This window comes from Anolis sagrei, chromosome 6, assembly GCF_037176765.1.
Source record: "Anolis sagrei isolate rAnoSag1 chromosome 6, rAnoSag1.mat, whole genome shotgun sequence".
In the NCBI taxonomy this organism is placed as follows: Eukaryota; Metazoa; Chordata; class Lepidosauria; order Squamata; family Dactyloidae; genus Anolis; species Anolis sagrei.
The window spans coordinates 36,122,023-36,143,094 of NC_090026.1; the positions used below are offsets into that span (position 1 = coordinate 36,122,023).

Genomic DNA, 21,072 nt, shown 5'->3' on the forward strand with positions numbered 1-21,072 from the left:
TGATATAAATAGTGTTCTGGTTTCTCACACATTAGGGAAAAAAATACCATCTCTCTGTATCATAACCTGAGAATAGCTAAAATAGACTACTTCAGAAAGTAGTACATTTTCTTGATTGGTTTTGAATATCCATTTCTTGAGTGTGCTTTTGCTGTGGATTCCTGCATAGAACGAGATTGGACTAGATATCCCTTAAGTTCCCCTTCAGTTCTATTATTCTGCAATTCTATGTTGCTGTCATATACACCATGCACAAGGAAAAGAGAGTTAGATTTTATCTCTTGCATTTAGCTGCACAGGGGCTACATACACATTGGCTAGGTGCCATCATAATGTTTTCTTCTCTCCTCAAGGTGGACTATTTCACCATGCTGGCATGTTGCCTTGCCACATAACCCCATTTTCCCTGCTCTTCCTAGTTTTAGACCTAATTGTTCATCATACTAGCATAGAGCCTCGCTGCCTTAATGCCGTTTGATTTGCACGTCCTAGTTTTAGCCTGGATTCTTCGCTCTGCTGGCATGGTGCCTTCCCACTTTTGCCACTTTTCTCCCAGGATGACTCTCTTGAAGAACTGCTAACGGCTGCCATCTGTGGGCTATACAATAGTGTCTCTTCTTCCTATGGGATGTCTGTGCTCTTGACGTACTAGCTGTTCTATCTATGATACCGATTGGGTATCCCTTATCCAAAATGCTTGGGACCAGAAGCGTTTTAGATTTTGTATTCTTTAGAATTAATGGAATACTTATATTTTCATTCATATGTGTGTATGTGTGTGTGTGTGTGTGTGTGTGTGTGTCTGTGTCTGTATGTAATGTAATGTTCATTTGGGGGGTTAACATAACTCAAAAACCACTGGACAAATTGCCACCAAATTTGGCCACAAGACACCTACTAATCCAAGGAGTGACCATCACTCAAAAAAAATTGATTATGTCATTTGGGGATTGTAGTTGCTTTTATTTATAGTACACCTACAATCAAAGAGCATTCTGAACTCCACCAAAAATGGGATTGAACCAAATGTGGTACACAGGACTCCCATGACCAACAAAAAATACTACAAGTGTTTGGTGGGCATTGACCTTGAGTTTGGGAGTTGTAGTTCACCTACATCCAGAGAGCACTGTGGACTGAAACAATGATGGATCTGGACCAAACTTGGCATGAATATTCCATATGTCCAAATATGAACACAGATTGAGTTTGGGGGAAGTAGACCTTGACATTTGGGAGTTGTAGTTACTGGGATTTATAGTTCACCTACAATCAAAGAGCATGCTAAACTCCACCAACGACAAAACTGGGGCAAACTTCCCACACAAAACCCCCATACTTAAGACCATCCAGTCCGACTCCCTTCACTGGGGCAAGAAAGCGTAATCAAAGCCCTCCTGACAAAGAGCCATCCAGCCATAGATATAGATATATATGATTCACACCCACAGTGATATAGTATCATAGATTTGAAAGGGACTCCTAAAGAAGAACAATTATATGTTGCATGTTCCAGAGTAGGCAAACCAGACAATCTCCACATCAAGACTGACAAAGAAACAGCAAGAAATACTGTTTACCCACAAGCATAAAGACATTATATATAGTAGAAACCAGCACTTTCTAATTACTTTATTTTCCAGATCACCAGACTGGGCCACAGCAACGCATGGAAGGTGACCGCTTGTATGAACATAACCCAGTGGTGCAGCAATTTAAACTGCTGAGCTGCTGAACTTGCTGACCGAAAGGTCGGCATTTTAAATTTGGGGAGTGGGGTGGGCTCCCGCTGTTAGTCCCAGCTTCTGTCAATCTAGCAGTTCATAAACATGCAAATGTGAGTAGATCAATAGGTACTGCTTCTGTGGGAAGGTAACGATGCTCCATGCTGTCATGCTGGCCACGTGACTTTGGAAGTGTCTACGGACAACGCCAGCTCTTCAGCTTAGAAATGGAGATGAACACTACCTCCTAGAGTTGGACATAGCTAGACTTAATGTTAAGGGGACACCTTTACCTTTACTTTACATGATAGAACCCAAGTCTAAACATGAAATTCATTTGTGTTTCACATACCCCTGAATGTTATTTATGCACAATATTTTTGATAATTTTGTGCATGAAACAAAGTTTGTGTACACTGAACCACCAAAAAGCAAGTCTGTCACTCCTTTAGCCACCCATGTGGATAATTTGGGTATATTTTGGATTTTAGAATCCTGGATATGGGATACTTAACCTGTATCATGTACCTACTCCCCCCCCCCCCCCCCCCCGCCATTTCCCATGTTGTCCAAATAGAGAAGAATCAAAACTTGGGGTCTTGTAGGTTCACGGATTAGGGTCTCCTATGATGAAGTGACATCCCTTAGCGAGTGTGAATGGCGAACGACTTGACTGCCATGAACCATGTTGGATAGGAAATGACATTTCGGATAAAAGCAAAACAGAAGGCAAAAAAAATCATATCTGCCTGAAATTCCTCTAACATAGATAGGATCCAGCCTTAGACCCAGGATTGTTGATGCATCTTGATAAGAAGAATGAATGGTAATTTTGAAAATTTCTGACTCACTTGCTGCAAACTCACAAGGTGACTTGAAGCCATAATAATATCAGAGACTACCTTTTATAGGATTGCTGTAATGCAAATGTTTGTGATATGCTTTTAACATCTTGATCAAACCAATTGTTTTGGTTGTTACCGTTCCCTTAAATGGAATGATAACCTCCTGTGGCAAGATTAAATAAGACATATTCTGTGTTTTGAATACAGTTGAAAGCTGTTGTTTATAGAATCATAGAGTTGGAAGAGACCACAAGGGCCGTCCAGTCCAACCCCACTCTGAATGCAGCATCAAAGCACTCCTGACAGATGGCCATCCAACCTTTGTTTAAAAGTCTCAGAAGAAGGCAACTCCACCACACTCCAAGATAGCATGGTCCATTTTGGAAAACTGCTTCCAAAACTCCCCTGGCAGCCAGTTGCCATGCTGGATACAGGATTCAGAGAACAGTCATCCCTCCAAAAAAAATCTCCAAGTTTTGACTTTACAGAATATTAACTTTTCATAACAATATCTAGGAACTGTGGGTTCAACTTTCTTTGGCAAAAAGAATGATATTAGATCATTCTTTTTAACAGATACTTATTAAAGAAGAATCAACTCTGCTGGACTGGCCATGGTGTCTGGATGCCCGACCACCATCTCCCAAAGCAATTGCTCTACTCCGAACTCAAGAACAGAAAACGGAATGTTGGAGGACAGGAAAAGAGATTTAAAGATGGGCTCAAAGCCAACCTTAAAAACTCTGGCATAGAGACACTGAGAACTGGGAAGCCCTGGTCCTTGAGCGCTCCAGTTGGAGGTCAGCTGTGACCAGCTGTGCTGCAGCATTTGAAGAGGCACGAATGGAGGCTGAAAGAGAGAAACATGCCAAGAGGAAGGCGCATCAAGCCAACCCCGACCGGGACCGCCTTCCACCTGGAAACTGATGCCCTCACTGTGGGAGAAGATGCAGATCAAGAATAGGGCTCCACAGTCACCTACGGACCCATCGCCAGGATACTACACTTGGAGGACCATCATCCTCGGACTACGAGGGATCGCCTAAGTGATTAAAGAGGAATTAATGATTTTGTATATTTTTCTGGCAGATATATGATTAAATTGTTACCATCAGGTGTAACCAAGTAGCAATAGTAAGAACTGAACATGGAACAACAGACTGGTTCAAGATTCGGAAAGGCATTCGGCAGGGCTGTGTACTCTCACCCAACCTATTCAACTTGTATGCAGAACACATCATGCGAAGTGCAGGGTTTGGAGAATCCAAGGCTGGAGTTAAAATTACTGGAAGAAACATTAACAACCTTAGATATGCAGATGACACCACTTTGATGGCTGAAAGCGAGGAGGAGCTGAGGAGCCTCCTAACCAAGGTGAAAGAAGAAAGTGCAAATGCTGGGTTGTAGTTAAACAAAAAAACCAAGATTATGGCAACCAGACTGATTGATAACTGGCAAATAGAGGAAGAAAATGTGAAGCCAATGACAGACTTTGTATTTCTAGGTGCGAAGATTACTGTAGACGCAGACTGCAACCAGGAAATCAGAAGACACTTACTTCTTGGGAGGAGAGCAATGAAGAGTAGAGACATCACACTGGCAACAAAGATCCACATAGTTAAAGCGATGGTATTTCCCATAGTAACCTATGGAGAGCTGGACCATAAGGAACGCTGAGCAAAGGAAGATAGACTTTTTGAACTGTAGTGCTGGAGGAAAATTCTGAGAGTGCCTTGGACCGTGAGAAAATCCAACCAGTCCATACTTTAGGAAATAAAGCCTGACTGCTCATTGGAGGGAAGGATATTAGAGGCAAAGATGAAGTACTTTGGCCACATAATGAGAAAACAGGAAAGCTTGGAGAAGACGATTCTGGGGAAAATTGAAGGAATAAGGAAGAGGGGCCAACCAAGGGCAAGATGGATGTATGGTATCCTGGAAGTGAATAGCTTGACCTTGAAGGAGCTGGGGGTGGTGATGGCCAACAGGAAGCTCTGGTGTGGACAGGTCCATGAGGTCACGAAGAGTCAGAAGCGACTGAATGACCAAACAACAACATCAGGTGTAACATTCAAGCCACATCTCTCATGAATTGTGCCTGTAGCTGCTGGTCCAAAGATTTTGGGTGGTTAAGCCCAGAATCCTTCAGAAGGTACTCTGAGGAGTATCCATAGTACTGTATTAAAACTTGAAATATGGAATCATGCTAGCTTTATATGAAGTACTCAGAGCAGAAATAATGAAACAAGAGGCTCAAAATCATGTCCTTGGAGCAATGGGTTCAAATTACAGGAAAAGAGATTCCACCTGAACATTAGGAATAACTTTCTCTCCGTAACAGATGTTCAGCAGTGGAACAGCTTTGAGTCCCCTTCAGGGGAGATAAAGTAAGGTAAAAATATAATAATAATAACAATAGTATTATAACAACAACAACAATGACAACTCTCTGCCTCAGAGTGTCATGGAAGCTCCATCCTTGGAGGCTTTTAAATAGAGGCTGAATGACCATCTGTCAGGGGTGCTTTGAGTGCTTTTCTTGCATTGCAAAGGTTGGACTAGATGGCCTATGTGGTCTCTTCCAACTCTGTTCTTCTATGATTCTATGAAATGGTGATATGGTAGTATTCTTAAAGTACTTAAGAATTTCTGCATGTGCTCAGACACACACTTGAACAGTATAATTCTGTATGTTTCAGGGCTGGGATTATCTGTGAGTGAAAGAGAGAGAGAAATACAAAGAAACAAAAGGGGGTGAGGAAAAGCATTTTGCACATACTCAAAGACACTGCAATCCTTACCATTCCTTACCATGTTCCAAGGCAAGGTTCTAGTGCTGAATCCTAGCTATAAGTATGGTCTGCATTCTGTACATTTGGATGAAGCCTTATTCTAATCCCCAATTTTAGCCGATTCTCCATTGAGAGCGCACAGCCAGCCTTGCCACTTTTCTTCCCCCTGCGCTCTGCCTTGGCTGCAGTGCCCACACAATTGCAGGGAAGGGCAAAGGGGGTGGGGAGGTGGGCAAAGTAGGGAGGATCTTGTGGGCAAGGCCCTCTCTGGCATCTGAAGGGATCCTATTTCACTCGCCCTGACGTTGGAGATCTACAAGTTAGTGTGCGCAATGTGGGCACCGCCTTCCCTTGCTTTGCAAGTCAAGAGAGTTCCCTCTCCCTGTTCCTTTCCTCCTCCTCCTTCTCTCTTCTCTCTCCCTTCTTTTTCCTTTCTTCTCATTAACTATCGTGATTTTCCCTGTGCCTGCTGAAATGCAATTCCCACCCCCAGCCCTCCCCAGCTGCTCAAAACTCCTCTCGTTGGGTGACAAGAAAGACTTTCTTCCGGTTGGTGAACTTTGGGCAGTGAGATGAACTTGGCAACCCTTGTGTGACTGACAAATCCAGGCATACCCAGGGAACTGTCTGCTGCAAAGGAGTTTGGAGAAGGTAGGGGTGGCCCTTTATTTCAAGGAACTATTTATGTCATTTCCCCCCTCCCTCCAATCAGACTGTGAAATTCCTTCTTTTACAAATGACAGTGTGCTGCTCCAAGCTCTGCAAGGCAAAGGAAGCAGACTTTGGGAAAAAGAAGGCAAGACGTATATCAACAAGGTTCCTTTCTGCATGCTTAAAATGTCTTTCTGGGGAGGAAGCTATGAAAACAGAGAAACAAGAGTGGGCACATAGGAGTCATAAGAGGGTGAGGGAACCTATTGACAATGCAGACGGATTGAATATATTTCCAGTATACTTCCCAGCTATTGAAATCGAGGATGCACGGCAAAGGCTGTTTTGTGTGGGAAATGAAAGAAAGAAGTAAAATCCAAACTTGGTCTTTTGCATCTTGCATTTGTTTTTGTTTTTTCTTTAAAAACAATATGTTGTCCATATTTCTTTTGGAATTTGTACAGAATGTGAAATTGGTCAAGCATTGTAAAGGATTGAGGGAAAAGAGTGGTGTGGACTAAGTGACCATCAAGAAGATGTATGCATATTTTTACGAGAGGCTTTAAAAGCCAATCCACACCCCATCTGTGATGTCATAGTGGTTTACAAGATCCATGTTCACGTGTTCTAGTTGGCATGTTTCATTGTTCAATCTGTAAGAGACCAAGAAGACAATCCAGATGTTTTGTGTCTCCTTACACTATGTGACATGACACGTGATAATCCACAAAGTGGATTTTCAACAACTGCATTTGTTCACATATGGAATATCAGAGTTTGTTTGCCTTCTTTCTGGCTCTTCGTATTTTTCTCTGTGTGTCACAGTGAAGGATAGTAACATCTAGGTTGTACCATTTCTAGCTTAGCGATATATTGACCTATAAGCCACAAAAAGGAGAAAGGTATTTATAATATAAAATTAATTTAATGCTCAAAACCCATGTGCGTGCACTTCTTTAAGCTTACATTGCAGCTGAATAGGACAGGATTGCATTGGTGTCCGCTGGAAATAATGGAAGCTGGCATTATTTGTTCCTTGTTTATAAAATGATAATGCAAGGGTGTTCAAAAATTGCAGTGTCAAAGACTTTCATGGCTGGAATTACTGGATTGCTGTGATTTTTATGGGATGTATTGCTATGTTTCCAGAAGCATTCTCTCCTGACATTTCACCCACATCTATGGCAGACATCCTCAGAGGTTATGAGATTTTCTGGAAACGAGTAAAATGGAATTTATATATTTGTGGAATGTCCAGGGTGGGAGAAAGAACTCATTGTCTGTTTGGGGCAAGTGTGATTGTTGCAATTGATCACCTTGATTATCATTTAATAGCCTTGCAGCTTCAAAGCTTGAGTACTTCTTGCTTGGGGGAATCCTTTGTTGGGAGGTGATTCGCTGGCCCTGTCTTCAAAAATTCTTAGAATTATTTTTAATGTGTACAATATTTTGTACTGGATTTAGCTGGATCTTACATTTCTTTTTCATGCAAAACCAGAGTTTCTGCAGTTTTCAACATTTCTAAACATTGGGTCTCCAGGCTCAGGTTGGTGTTATCTGCAGTCCAATAACATATAAAAGACCACGTGATTCCAATCCTTGGTTAATGCAAAATAACTGCAGATTACAAACCAATGCATTGTCATTTAGAAGTAAGTGAACACTGACTTCAGTGACACTTATTAAATATAGGATTGCAACCTAAAATATTAAGTCAATTGCTTGTGATGTTTATAAATTAATGAAATAAGCAGATGTGGGTATGTATTACACACACACACGTGTGTGTGTGTGGGGGGGGGGGGTAAGAGTTTAAAAGCAACTTCATGGAATAATAACAGTCTAAAAGTGTCTAAAGGTGATACAAAATAGTTCTAGAATAGGAATCAAAATACAATCGCAGTAAAACATCAATAAAAGAATAAGTGCAACCCATAAAGATGGGTAAATACTGTATACTTGAGAGGGAGTTCTTCAACAGGATGCCCCCTTGGATAAGAATCTGTCACTGTGCATTACAAATGATAGGAATGTGATGCAGGACTGTTGTGACTTGCAAAACAGGAAAGTTTATGTGAGCAAAAGCTGGTCCTTCAGATAGTCTCATACCAATTTTTATAGGTTGTCATCACATTTTAGATTGAACCTGGAAGCAAACTGGATTTTTGCAAAAATGTTTCAGTCATACTGAAATGTGATCCAGTTGACAAATATGTAAATCGAAATTATTAATTTTGTTTACCACGAGCCATTCGGGAATGCAAATTAGTGTATTTCTAGCTTCTTGTGTGCCTTTAAATTACTTCTAGCAATCATAAGGTGACCCTGTCATAGGATTTTCCTGGCAAGATTTGTTTAGAGGAGGTTCTGCCTTTGTCTTTCTCTAAGGTGGAGAGAATGTGACTTGCTCAAGGCCATCCAGTGGGTTGCCATGGCTGGGTGGGGATTCAAAATAGACACAAGGTCCACACCACTGGTATGGCACTTGCTGCAGAATCAACAATCATAGTCCAAAAACTCAAACTGTTACACCAGTGGTTCTCAAACTTTGCTCCTCCAGATGTTTTGGATGCCAGCTCTTACAATTCCTTATAGCTCGTAAGCTGACTGGTATTTGTGGAAGCTGAAGTCCAGAACATCTGGAGGACCACAGTTTGAGAAACACTATTACACTGTATCAGTTCTTGTCCTTCCAACTACCAATTGGACAGAAAGGTCTTGTTCTTGAGCAATCTTTATGTTCTTCTTTGATTGACAAAATAACTTTGCTGGGTATTGTAAGTACAAGAACAATTGGTTTTACGCAAGAATAGTCATGTCTCAAGAAGAACAATGATAACGGTATAAAATTCATTTCAACACATATGTGAAAAGGAAGCTAAAAGAACTGCAAGAACCAAAATAATTGGTGCAAAACTTTATCTAAAATATGTAGTCGGTATTATTATATCATTTCAAATTCTGTTACAAATCAAGTCTTCCATCAGTATATTGTTTCATAGGTTACTTGGAGCAAATATATATATATAATGATTACTAATAATTATAGGTCGCCACATTGTACAGAATGTGATTATTTCTTTTTTCTTTAATGCAGGCTGGAAGCTTTGTCATAAGGGCTGCTTGCCAATATCGCTTTAGCCAATCAAATAGAGCCAGAGCTTTTGTTACTTTCCAGCCCATAACTATTGCCAGTTTCGTTGCTAAGTAAAGAAGTCCAATATTTTGTCTCTGTGTGTAAATTATCGTTATTGTTTTTGACAAAAATGATAGAGTAGACCCAGGCTGGGATGAGAACTCACTGCCCAGTTGGTCATCTTAGAAATTGCTCTATAGATTATGTTCCAGAACAGAAAGTTGGTTTGGCAGTGCCACCACATATGTAAATGCATACTCACCTTTAATGGCATCTCCTACACAAGAAAAAATGTTCCAAGTAGCACAACTAAACCTAATTATCACCTATGAATTATATATCTACTTGTATATTTAAGGCCATCTAGATCAGGGCTTCTTAAACATTTTCCTCACTCCTTTCCAACTGAGACATTTGTACATGCCTTCGGGTATATGGATATATACAATAAATATCAAAACCAAACATTTACTGATAATAGAGAATGGGTGATGCCTCGCTTGACAACAGTCCATGTGAAAAAGATATTGGTGTCTTTGTGGACAACAAGTTGAACATGAGCCAGCAGTGTGATGCAGCAGCTAAAAAGGCCAATGGGATTTTGGCCTGCATCAAAAAGAGTATAGTGTCTACATCAAGGGAAGTCATGATGCCTTTGTATTCTGCCTTGGTTTGACCTCACCTGGAATACTGTATCTAATTCTGGGAACCACAGTTTAAAAAATATATTGATAAGCTGGAAGGTGTCCAGAGGAGGGCACCTCTAAAATGATCAAAGGTCTGGAGATCATGCCCTATGAAGAGTGTCTTAAAGAACTGGGCGTGTTTAGCCTGCAGAAGAGAAGGTTGAGAGGAGACATGATAGCCATGTACAAATATGTGAAAGGTCATAAAGAAGAGGGAGCAGGTTTGCTTTCTGCTACCCTTGAAGCTAGGGTTGAAATTTCAGGAAAGGAGATTCCAGCTGAACATTAGGAAAAAATTCCTGACCACATGAGCTGTTCAACAGTGGAATTCTCTGCCACAGTGTGGTGGAAGCTCCTTCTTTGGAGACTTTTAAGTAGAGGTTGAATGGCCATCTGTCAGGGGTACTTTGATGGTGCTTTTCCTGCATGGAAGGGGGGATTGGACTAGATGGCCCATGTGGTCTCTTCCAACTCAATTATTATATGATTCTATGAAATCAGTATTTCTCAAAGCTTGCTGAACATGATTTTCCTATTCATGAATTATAGCTAAAACATTTTCTGTAAACGCTTGCTAACAGATTATTGTAAGTGTCTAGGGTTGCCAAATTTCATATGACTTACAAAATTGAGCTAAGAAAATGTGGGGCCAGGACCCACATTTCAAGAAGAAGTGATCTAGGTAACAGTCCATGTAATCAGTTGCAGAATTTTCAAGTAAGTTGTTTCACATCACAAAGTACTCCAAAAGAGTTAGGTTCCCCACACAGAACTTAACTACTAGTAAAACCAGATGGAGTCAAAGGTCCATCTGGTATATGGCATACATGAAATGGAATCAAGTATGTACAAGCAGATCTGTACATTTAATATTTGTCTGTACCAAGAAGCATGCATGCCTGTGTGTGTGTGTGTGCATGCTTGTTTTGGAGAAATGTCTGTAAATAGACCTCTGCATTGGAGGTTGGGGAAGAGAATTCTTCCAGCTTTTGTAATATATCAGTATATCCAAACAGTGAAATAGTTGATTATTTAGGAAGGGCATAACAAAGGGAAGGAATAGAAATTAGACCGTTTTGAAAAATTTTCCAGTTTTTAAATGTATTTCTTATAAAAGTGGCTCCAATTTCCAAATGATAAAGTTAGTGATACATTTTTCAATTGAATGACAGCAGAAATTAGGACACAGTCGAATGTTGTGATGGCGTCTATTTCTTCTCATTTATCCAAATCTTCCTCAGCTACAGATATTAAGATAGGGTCAGGTCTTGTATATACCTCAAATCTTTTAGAGTAATGTGTATAGTCATATCCAGACTAAAATTTCCACCAAGTGTCAACCAAATTAAATTCTATCAGTATCAATTTTAAAGAGGAGGGATGATATCAAGTCTATTTTGCTGATGTCTAGTTCTGAGTTAGAACAGCTGAGGTCATCTCTCAAAATATTTAAAGTCCCGAATTGCTCAAGTACTAATAAAATATTTCTCAAAAAAAATCCCCTGGTAGCAGTTTGGACAGTAAGTTGAACCCAATATTACTTTTTATTTTCCTTTTATTAATATTTTATTGAATATATATCTACCTTGGGCTCATAGAAGTCTGATTTATTTATTTACCACATTTGTAGCCTGCCCTTCTCACCCCGAAGGGGACTCAGAACAACCTTGCAAAGGCAACAATTCGATGCCTTTTTTGGGGGGAGTATCACAACTAAAACTCCCCTGATTTTGAAAAACTAATTGCTTTGAAGAATTGATTTTGACTGTGGAAATAGTTTTGTGAGATTGCCTTGTGTGATTTTGATAAGAAAAACATATTCTCTGAAAATAATGCTCTGGATGTGTGTATGTGTGTGTGTGTTTTTTTACTGGTATTCTCAGTTCACTCACATTAAGTGACACATTTTTTGATGCCAGAAATTTGAGGTTTTTAAGGACCACGGATACTGAGGGATGCCTGGCAAGCTTCGCTAACCGCAAATGTTTCAAGTCAGGAATCTCACCAGGTTGAAGGCAAATGGGACTGTGGTGCAGCTGGCTGGGAGTCAGCTGCATTAACATCACTACTGACCAAAAGGTCATAAGTTCAAAGCCAGCCCAGGTTGGAGTGAGCTTCTGACCAATTTGCGTAGCTTGCTGTCGACCTTTGCAGCCCAAAAGACAATTGCATCTGTCAAGTAGGAAATGTAGGTGCCGTTTGTGCGGGGAGGCTAATTTACGATGCCATAAAAATCTCCAGCAAGCATGCAAAGAATGAGGAAGTACTTCATCAGTGTTACAAATGGACAGTGAAGTGACAGCTCCCCTGGTGGCAAGAATAGCCTCATGAAAAAGCTGGAATGTTAAATAGCCTCTGTGTGTCTGTCTATATCTGTTGTGTGTCTAGGGCATTGGATGTTTGCCATGTATATGTACATTGTAATCCGCCCTGAGTCCCCTGCAGGGTGAGAAGGGTGGAATATAAATACTGTAAATAAAATAATAAAATGAATGAATGAACGACAGAAGCATTTATTCAATCTGTGCAGAAGGGACACTTGTACAGAAGTTGGTGCTCAATAGATACAAGTGTAAATTATATGGGGAAAGCAGGCATTTTTATACATAAGAGTTTTCATGCATTAACATGGTTTGAAATTCTCTTCCATCTCCCTGATTGGTCAATACCAAGAAGCCAGCCAGCAATTCCCAGGCCTCTGATTAGCCAAGAGGCAGGCCTTAGCCAGTGTGTACACTGAATTGTAGAAGAGGCAATGATGCAGTCGGGGATCTCCTCTCAGCTGGGCAGGGAAGCCCTGGGGCTTCCAGTGAGCCAAAGGAGGCAGGAAAATTCTTTGCCCAATAGATTATATCTTGCCCCAGGTTACCACTCAGAATGTGGGCTGGGAAGGGTATCTGGAGTAGTTGAGATTGCTCAAGAGGTTATTAGAATTCATGTAGGTCTGCCTTCTATTTCATATAGTTCAATGTTTTTGTTTATTCATTCAGTCACTTCCGATTCTTCATGACCTCATGGACCAGCCCCTGCCAGAGCTCCCTGTTGGCCGTCACCACCCCCAGCTCCTTCAAGGTCAAGCCAGTCATTTCAAGGATAACATCCATCCATCTTGTCCTTGGTCGGCCCCTCTTCCTTTTTCTTTCCATTTTCCTCAACATCACTGTCTTCTCCAAGCTTTCCTGTCTTCTCATTATATGGCCAAAATACTTCATTTTTGTCTCTAATATCCTTCCCTCCAATGAGCAATCAGGCTTCATTTCCTGGAGTATGGACTAGTTTGATCTTCTTGCGGTTCAAGGCACTCAATAAGATGAATTAATAACAATAAAAAATAGAATTCATACGTTCTTTCAATATAAGTTTTCAGGTGGAAGGAAGAGCGAAGGGAGAAGGGTCTTGCCGTGGTTGCATTCAGGGTGGGAAAGGTTATTTGCTTTATTTATTTAAATTCATTCCTCTGCGCTCGTGTGCACTTTCACTAAGAGAAAAAGGAAAAAAATTATAGAAAAATACTTTGTGTAGTAGAAAGTCTGGAAATGGAGGTATAGGCTACATTGTAGCAGTTTGACACGCAACTTGGTTGGGATGCGAGTGAGTGGCGCCATGAAGCAAACTCCAGCTGAGCCAAGGATGTGAGTGTGTGTGTGAAATTGGGGGTTATGGAGTTCAGGGGTTCTGCTACTGTAAGGAGGCTGTAAGGATGGTGGCCACTGCAGTTCATTTGGGCCCCCGTCCTTGGGGAACTATAACTTCCTTGGGGGTAGAACGATGTTTCTCTTTTTACTACAGATGGGCTGGTCATGTTCGATAACATTTTCAGCCTGCTCATTGTTATCACGTTATTCATCTTTTGTTCCTTTCCTCATTGATCTACATCTGAGATTTGTTAGTACTGAGTGGTGATGGTGATGATGATGATAATTTCAAAATACAACATGGGTAAAAGACAAGACAAAAAGGAAAGTACAGCAGCTGACCTTCTATTTACAGTCAGAATCTTATTTTCCTGGTTCTTCTTTCAGGAAATGTGCTATTTTCTTGATAGCTTTCAGAATAAAAAGGCTTACTCTGATTATGGAGGATCTTTCCTGTCCTTGCAAGAGGAATGTCAGAATGACTATTTGGTTTATTAATTTATGGTTTTATGTTGTATTCTTTTGCTGTACTGTAACTGTTGGGCTTGGCCTCATGTTAGCCACCCCGAGACCCCTCGGGGAGATGGAGACAGCGTATAAAGTATTATTTATTATTATTATTATTATTATTATTATTATTAAAGTTCATTTCTGTTGGGGGATCTGCAGTTGGATAATATTGGATGTAATTATCTGTATGGCACTTCAGTATATGCTGGACAGTCAATTAAGAAATGTTCGATATCTTCCACAGTTTGTTCTCCCCAGACACAGAATCTCTCACTTCTTGGGATGTTACAGTAACGCCTGGTTTGCATCATAATACCAAGTTGTTCAAACCTAGCCCTACTCAGTGTTCTGAGTTGGTGATTAATATGTCCTTAAAAAAACCCCTTTTAAACAATAAACTAGTTTCAACAAAGCTATCATTCATTATTTTCATCCAGAGATTCTCCAGCTGGGGCCTCTGATCGAAAAGGCACCAACAATGTTGGAGTCTTCCATAACTCCTGGGACTAAAGTGGATAGTGGTATGAAGTAGAGGTTCACATTAGACTGCATCACCTCCCCTTTTTCTTCTTAGTCTACAAGGACTTGAAAGATTTGGTGATACTTCCTCAAATCACCTTCAATAAATTTGTAGAGTTTCAGCCAACATTGATGTTGCAGTCAAAACAAGTTTCAATGAGCACAAAGAGGTCTTAATTATTTCTGCTTCACTATTAGGCCAAGGTTTATTCTTGTAGAATTTTTTATTTATGTGTGAGATTTTGACTAATTGAGGGAGACGGTCTCAAAAAACTCCAAGGTGTCATCCAAGTCTGCCTGTTCATCTCCTTGAGGCTAATTTTTTTTCGTGTCAGGAGCAACTTTAGGTGTGAGAGAATTGGCCGTCTGCAAGATGTTGCCTAGGGGACGCCCACATGTTTTACCATCCTGTGGCAGGCTTCTCTCGTGTCCCCGCATGGGAAGGTGGAGCTGACAGATGGGAGCTCACCCCACTCCCTGGATTCAAACTGCCAACCTTTCAGTCAGCAGTCCTGCCGGCACAAGGCCCATTGTGCCATTGAGGGCTCCTTCTTGAGGCCATGATGCTAAAGAACATCAAATGGCTTTAGCCTTTCCTGTTTGATTATGAGCCTAGTCAAATGACTCAAATTTTAGTGGATCTCATTTTCCCTTAAGGTTTTTGTAAAAGGCTGGAGATTATATATGTCATAAAGAATGAAAGGGTAGATTGTGATCAAATTTTATTTGAGACTGAAAGGGTTAACCCCTGTGCGGCTGCTAAAATGGTATCTCTGTTTTCTTTCCCGCTAAATTGCACTATACATTCTCTAAGGTTTTGTCCCACTTTTGCATATGGCTGGGGCGCTCTTTAAGTAATAAGAATGTGGCCTTTTGGGAAGCGAGAATTGGGAGAGAAGCCAGTAATAATTTATAATGATATTGGAATTATTTCAGAAGCTGGTTTGTCTTCTCCAATCCCTCTTATATGAGTATTTTTTTTCCATTTGGATTTACTTTCCAAAAACTTGGAAACTTTATTAGACAGGAGGCAAGGGTCTTAATACCTTTCTGTTGTCTTAAGCTTAAGTCCATGGCTTGACTTGCAGTGTCTGCAATGTCACTTAGTTTCTCTGAAATTTCATCTAGGAGCATGTTGGTTTCTTTCCTTTCAGAATGCAGGGTTTTCCGTTGGGTTAGTACTGCATTCATTGGATTGCTATCCTTGGCAGTGTTCCTTGGGAGGCCTTTACCTATAATCTGATGTTCATCAGATGTGTTCATGCCTCCTTTTAAAGGATTAGGTTGTGCTCTGAAAGAGGCATTTTTGGAACCAAAGGGTTCCAAAGGAATGTTTGCTAGCTTGAATGTTGACTTTCTGAAGAGAGAGGATTAATTAATTTGTGGTATTAAGAGGAGCGGTTCTAATAAGCAGCCATCATGTTTTGGAGAACCCTCCACCTTCTAATAAGGAGGCCCTGGTGGTGCAGTGGGTTAAACCCTTGTGCTGACAGGACTGAAGACCGACAGGTTGGAGGTTCGAATCTGGGGAGAGCATGGATGAGCTCCCTCTGTCAGCTCCAGCTCCCTATTTGGGGACATGAGAGGAGCCTCCCACAAGGATGGTTAAACATCAAAATATCCAGGCATCCCCTGGGCGACGTCCTTGCAGATAGCCAATTCTCTCACACCAGAAGCGACTTGCAGTTCCTCAAGTCACTCCTGACACAGAAAAAAATAATATAGAATAATGTAATTAAGGGTCACATTGCTCCTAATGACTGTGCCAAAACTTATGAACAAGCAATGATCAATGTATATATCATTCCTTTTGTCTGCTTGCTTACTTACTTAGGTGATCCCTCGTTGTCTGAGTAAGATTATCTTTCAAGATTGGTATACTGACGGTGGATCCGTAGGTGACTGTGGAGCCCTATTCTTGATCTGCATGTTCTCCTGCTGTGAGGGCATTGGTTTCCAGGTGGAAGGCAGTCCCAGTCAGGGTTGGCTTGATGCACCTTCCTCTTGGCACGTTTCTCTCTTTCACCCTCCATTCATGCTGTTTCAAATTCTATAGCACTGCTGGTTACAGCTGACCTCCAGCTGGAGTGCTCAAGGGTCAGGGCTTCCCAGTTCTCAGTGTCTATGCCAGAGTTTTTAAGGTTGGATTCAAACCCATCTTTAAATCTCTTTTTCTGCCCACCAACATTCTGTATTCCATTACTGAGTTCGGAGTAGAGCAATTGCTTTGGGAGATGGTGGTTGGGCATCTAGAAAATGTGGCCGGTCCAGTGGAATTAATGGCGGAGGACCATCACTTCAATGTTGGTGGTCTTTGCTTCTTCCAGCACGCTGACATTTATCCGCTTGTCTTCCCAAGAGATTTGCAGGATTTTTCGGAGACAAGGCTGATGGAATCGTTCTAGGAGTTGAATGTGACGTCTGTAGATAGTTCATATCTCGCAGGCATATAGCAGGGTTGGGAGGACAATAGCTTTATGAACAATCACCTTGGTATCCCTACTGGATTACTGAAGTCCATTAATGGTTAGATAGTAGACACTGCATATGAACCACAGGTGGGTAACACAGGTGCAAACATGTTTGGAACCACTGCGTCTTAGACACAGTGGTGACTTTTGAGAATATTTATGGCCATGGTGGCCTAGTTTCAAACTCCTTTTTTCAAAGGCTCACGTCAGCCCTCTGGCAGGAGTGATCTAATCTGTTCTTGGCAGCTTCTTGGCTAGGAAAGAAATAGGAGGGTGGGCTTTATGCTTTTGAAATCATCACTGCACATGGGTGGAATTTTGTACCAATTGTCAACATGTTGTTGAATTAATTAGAAAAGAAAAGGCACATTTCACTACTTACGGAAGCAAACATGTGCAGACCATGATTGGTGATGAGGTTTTCCAATGGTTCAAAGGATAGGGCTTTAAACATTCCTTGTTCTTCCCTCCTCCAAAACAAACAGATCTATGTAGATCTGTGTATTCAGTTAATTTACTCGGGGTTGTAATACTGAAATCTGCAGGCACCAAAAAGGCCCCCAGACTTGGTTTGAAGTTTAATGTTGCTTTGTTATGTTATGTTTCATTTTGTTGTTTTGAGCAAATAGACAGGTAAAAATTAATCTGGTCTGGGAGAAGAAGGAATTATTATGGAATAGCCTGAGGACCTGCATTTCTTGCTTGTTATAACATACATTTCTCGTTAATCTTTATCTGAACCTGATATGGATTTGGAGTCCTCTTCTGTCAGCATTCTGTGTGCCAGATGTTGCTTGCAGCTGGAAGAGAGAAACTCCAGCCAGCTGCTTTCCAGGAGGCTGAGTAGTTGCTGAGGGAATGTATGGTTTCTGAGAAAGCATACTTTTGACCTCCATTCTTGTCTCATGTGTCTTTTTGTAGCTGCAGGAGATGTTGCCCCAACAAACATGCATTCCACCTTCATGGTTTTGTTCTTCATTCCCCAATTTCTAGCAAGGCAAAGAGTGAGATATTGAAAATTATTCACATCTCAAACCCTTATATTTTATGCATTTGTATTCTCTTGGTAACTGCCTGCCACTTTTCGTTGAAACCCTAAGCTGTATTTCTAATGTTCAGCCGCAGGTTTATGTGACTGCAAGAATAAAATTCTGGGAACGGAAGGAAAATTTCATGAGGAGAAGACGGTTTTCATATTTGCGGAGCATGTCTCATTTTGCTCTACCCTGCAGCGAAATCCCTGTTTGAGGACAAGCAAAGTGCAGTCTTCCCTCTGCATTTGTGTTTCTGACTTTTGTGGATTTGATTATCCATGCAGATTTTCTCGAGGGCTCTATCTACACTGCCATATAATGGCTGTTTATAAGTGGGCCCCCAGTGATGCCACAGGTTAAACCACTGAGTTGCTGAACTTGCTGACCGGAAGGTCGGCGGTTGGAATCCAGGGAGCGGGGTAAGCTCCTGCTGTTAACCCCAGCTTCTGCCAACCTAGCAATTTGTAAACACGCAAATGTAAGTAGATCAATAGGTACCACTTCTGTGGAAAGGTAACAGCACTCCATGCAGTCATGCTGGCCACATAACCTTAGAGGTGTCTATGGACAATGCTGGCTCTTTGGCTTAGAAATTGAGATGAGCACCACCCCCCAAAGTCGGACATGACTTTAATGTCAGGGGAAACCTTTGCCTTTACTTTATACATTTATTGAGTCTATTTATTATATGTTTTGCCTTGTTTAATTGTTTTTGGCATTGAATGTTTTCCATTTTTGTTTTGTTTTTTGTGAACCACCCTGAGTCCCTTCGAGGAGAGAGGGCGGTCTATAAATAAAGTATTATTATTATTATTATTATTATTTCAAATTTTATTATATGGTCAGTGTGGGTTCATATAATGCAGTTTAACTGCACAGAACTGCAGTATCAGGTACTACACTGATTATATAATGCAGATTCAAGTTGTATTATATGGCATTGTAGATGGGGCCTAGGGATCTCTAGGCCCTTCTGCATGACTCTGTGTAATAATGTTGTAAGATCTGAAGATTTATAGAAAAAACATTTCTCTATGTCAGTGGTTCTCAACCTGGAGTCCCCAGATGTTTTTGGCATACAACTCCCAGAAATCCCAGCCAGTTTACCAGCTGTTAAGATTTCTGGGAGTTGAAGGCCAAAAACATCTGGGGACCCCAGGTTGAGAACCAGTGCTCTAGGTACTCCTATGCAATTCTAAAACTACCAGAAGTTGACCATAAGAGTCACACTGGAAGACTTAGAAATTTCTAGAGGTTATCTTTCGGGTGAAAAAGGACCAGTTTTTATATTTGCATTTGTCACCTTCGCAGGAGCTTCTGAGCAATATGTAGAGGGCTAATTTGATAGCACTTTCAAGTGCTGCTAAACTACAGTTCAGCCCTAGTCAGCATAACCAGTGGTGATGAATGCTAAGAGTTGCAGTCCAACACTTCTACCTTACACCTTTCTTACCCATTTTGGAAAGGAGGAAAACCTTCTTGGTCTTCTTTTGTTTTGCAGAGCCGGAAAGACAAGGAACGGCCCAAACAGAAGCACAAGAAGCATTCAGAATCACCCAGCAGTCTCACACTGTCCTCCCCACCCATTGTCCCTGAGAAGGTAATGAAAAGAGTGAAGCATTTTCACTGGCACTCCAGGGCTGTGTGAATATTTGCACAGAGATGCTTGTATTGGACTGTTGAAGTCAGCATCTTGAAAACTATTGGGTTTGTTCTCTTTTTTCACAAAACTCTTGAGTTTCAAACCCTGTGTGGCTGTGACGGTAAGTTTGAAATTATAGACAATGAATTCGAGGAAGCCAGAGAGGAAAATGAACAGAACCTCCGCTGTCAGACACCTCAGTGCTCTGCAAAACTTACCCATAACTACTAGGACAGCATTTCTCAACCTGGGAGTTGGGACCTTTCGAGGAATTGCGAGGGGGTGTCAGAGAGGTTGCCAAAGACCATTAGAAAACACAGCATTTTCTGTTGGTCATGGGGGTTCTATTTGGGAAATTTGGCCCAATTCTATAATTGGTGGGGTTCAGAATGCTCTTTGATCATAAGTGAACTATAAATCCCAGCAACTAAAACTCCCAAATGTCAAGGTCTATTTTCCCTAAACTCCAAAAGTGTTCCCATTTGGGCACATTGAGTATTCGTGCCAAGTTTGGTCTAGATCCATCATTGTTTTGAGTCCACAGTGCTCTCTGGATCTGGATGAATTACAACTCCAAAACTCAAGGTCAATGTCCACCAAACCCTTGCAGTATTTTCGGTTGGTCATGGGAATTCTGTGTGCCAAGTTTGGTTCAATTCCATCAGTGGTGGAGTTCAGAATGCTCTTTGATCGTAGCTTATAAATCCCAGCAACTGCAACTCCCAAATGACAAAATCAATCCCCCCTAATCTCACCAGTGTGCCAAATTTGGTCCAGTGAATGAAAATACATTCTGCATATTAGGCATTTATATTATGATTAATAATGGTAGCAAAATTACAGTTATGAAGTAGCAACGAAAATAATGTTATGGTTGGGGGGTCACGGCATTGAGAAGGTTGAGAACCACTGTACTAGGAGCATAGGAAAGCATACAAGACAAATAAAGGCAGTACATTTTTATATCCTCTATAATGATGTAGGGTTCATATATCTTTTTTTCCTGGATAGTGAAATCCATTTACCAAACCACAAACCTACAATTTTGCACACAGCCCTGTGGATAGCTCCCTCGAGGACAAGAAAATGGGAAAGGGGAGGCAAACAAGTCCTTCCCCACCCTCCCCATTCCTATTTGTTTCAGGCCCCAATGGCTTGCATTCTGCTCCACCCTCCCGATATTTTCCCTGCTATAGGCAGGCTCTGGAGTCCTAAGAATCCCATTTCGCAGCTGTCTGCTGCTGACAATGTAACCGCTAAGCTAAACCCTCAAGTGATTTCAGAAGCATGTCCCAGCTTGTTCTTGAAGCACATGTTTCAGTTCAGGCCTCCCGTAACATTAATAACTTAATAGCAGAGCTTTGCGTCCTCTCGCTTTGGCTCTCATATGTGTGCTCTCCCCCCACCCAGCCCAGTTGTAAACCAAG

The 21,072-nt window shown here is 41.2% G+C and overlaps 1 protein-coding gene across 4 annotated transcripts in view; it reads left to right on the forward strand.

Annotated features, from left to right (window-relative positions):
* MLLT6 (MLLT6, PHD finger containing) overlaps positions 1-21,072 on the forward strand; it is a 170,294-nt gene that overhangs the window by 72,252 nt on the left and 76,970 nt on the right. For all 4 annotated transcript variants that reach the window (XM_060780942.2, XM_060780943.2, XM_060780946.2 and 1 more), the window contains exon 8: positions 19,505-19,603. In XM_060780942.2, the coding sequence (XP_060636925.2) occupies positions 19,505-19,603 (99 nt within the window). The remainder of the gene's footprint in view (positions 1-19,504; positions 19,604-21,072) is intronic.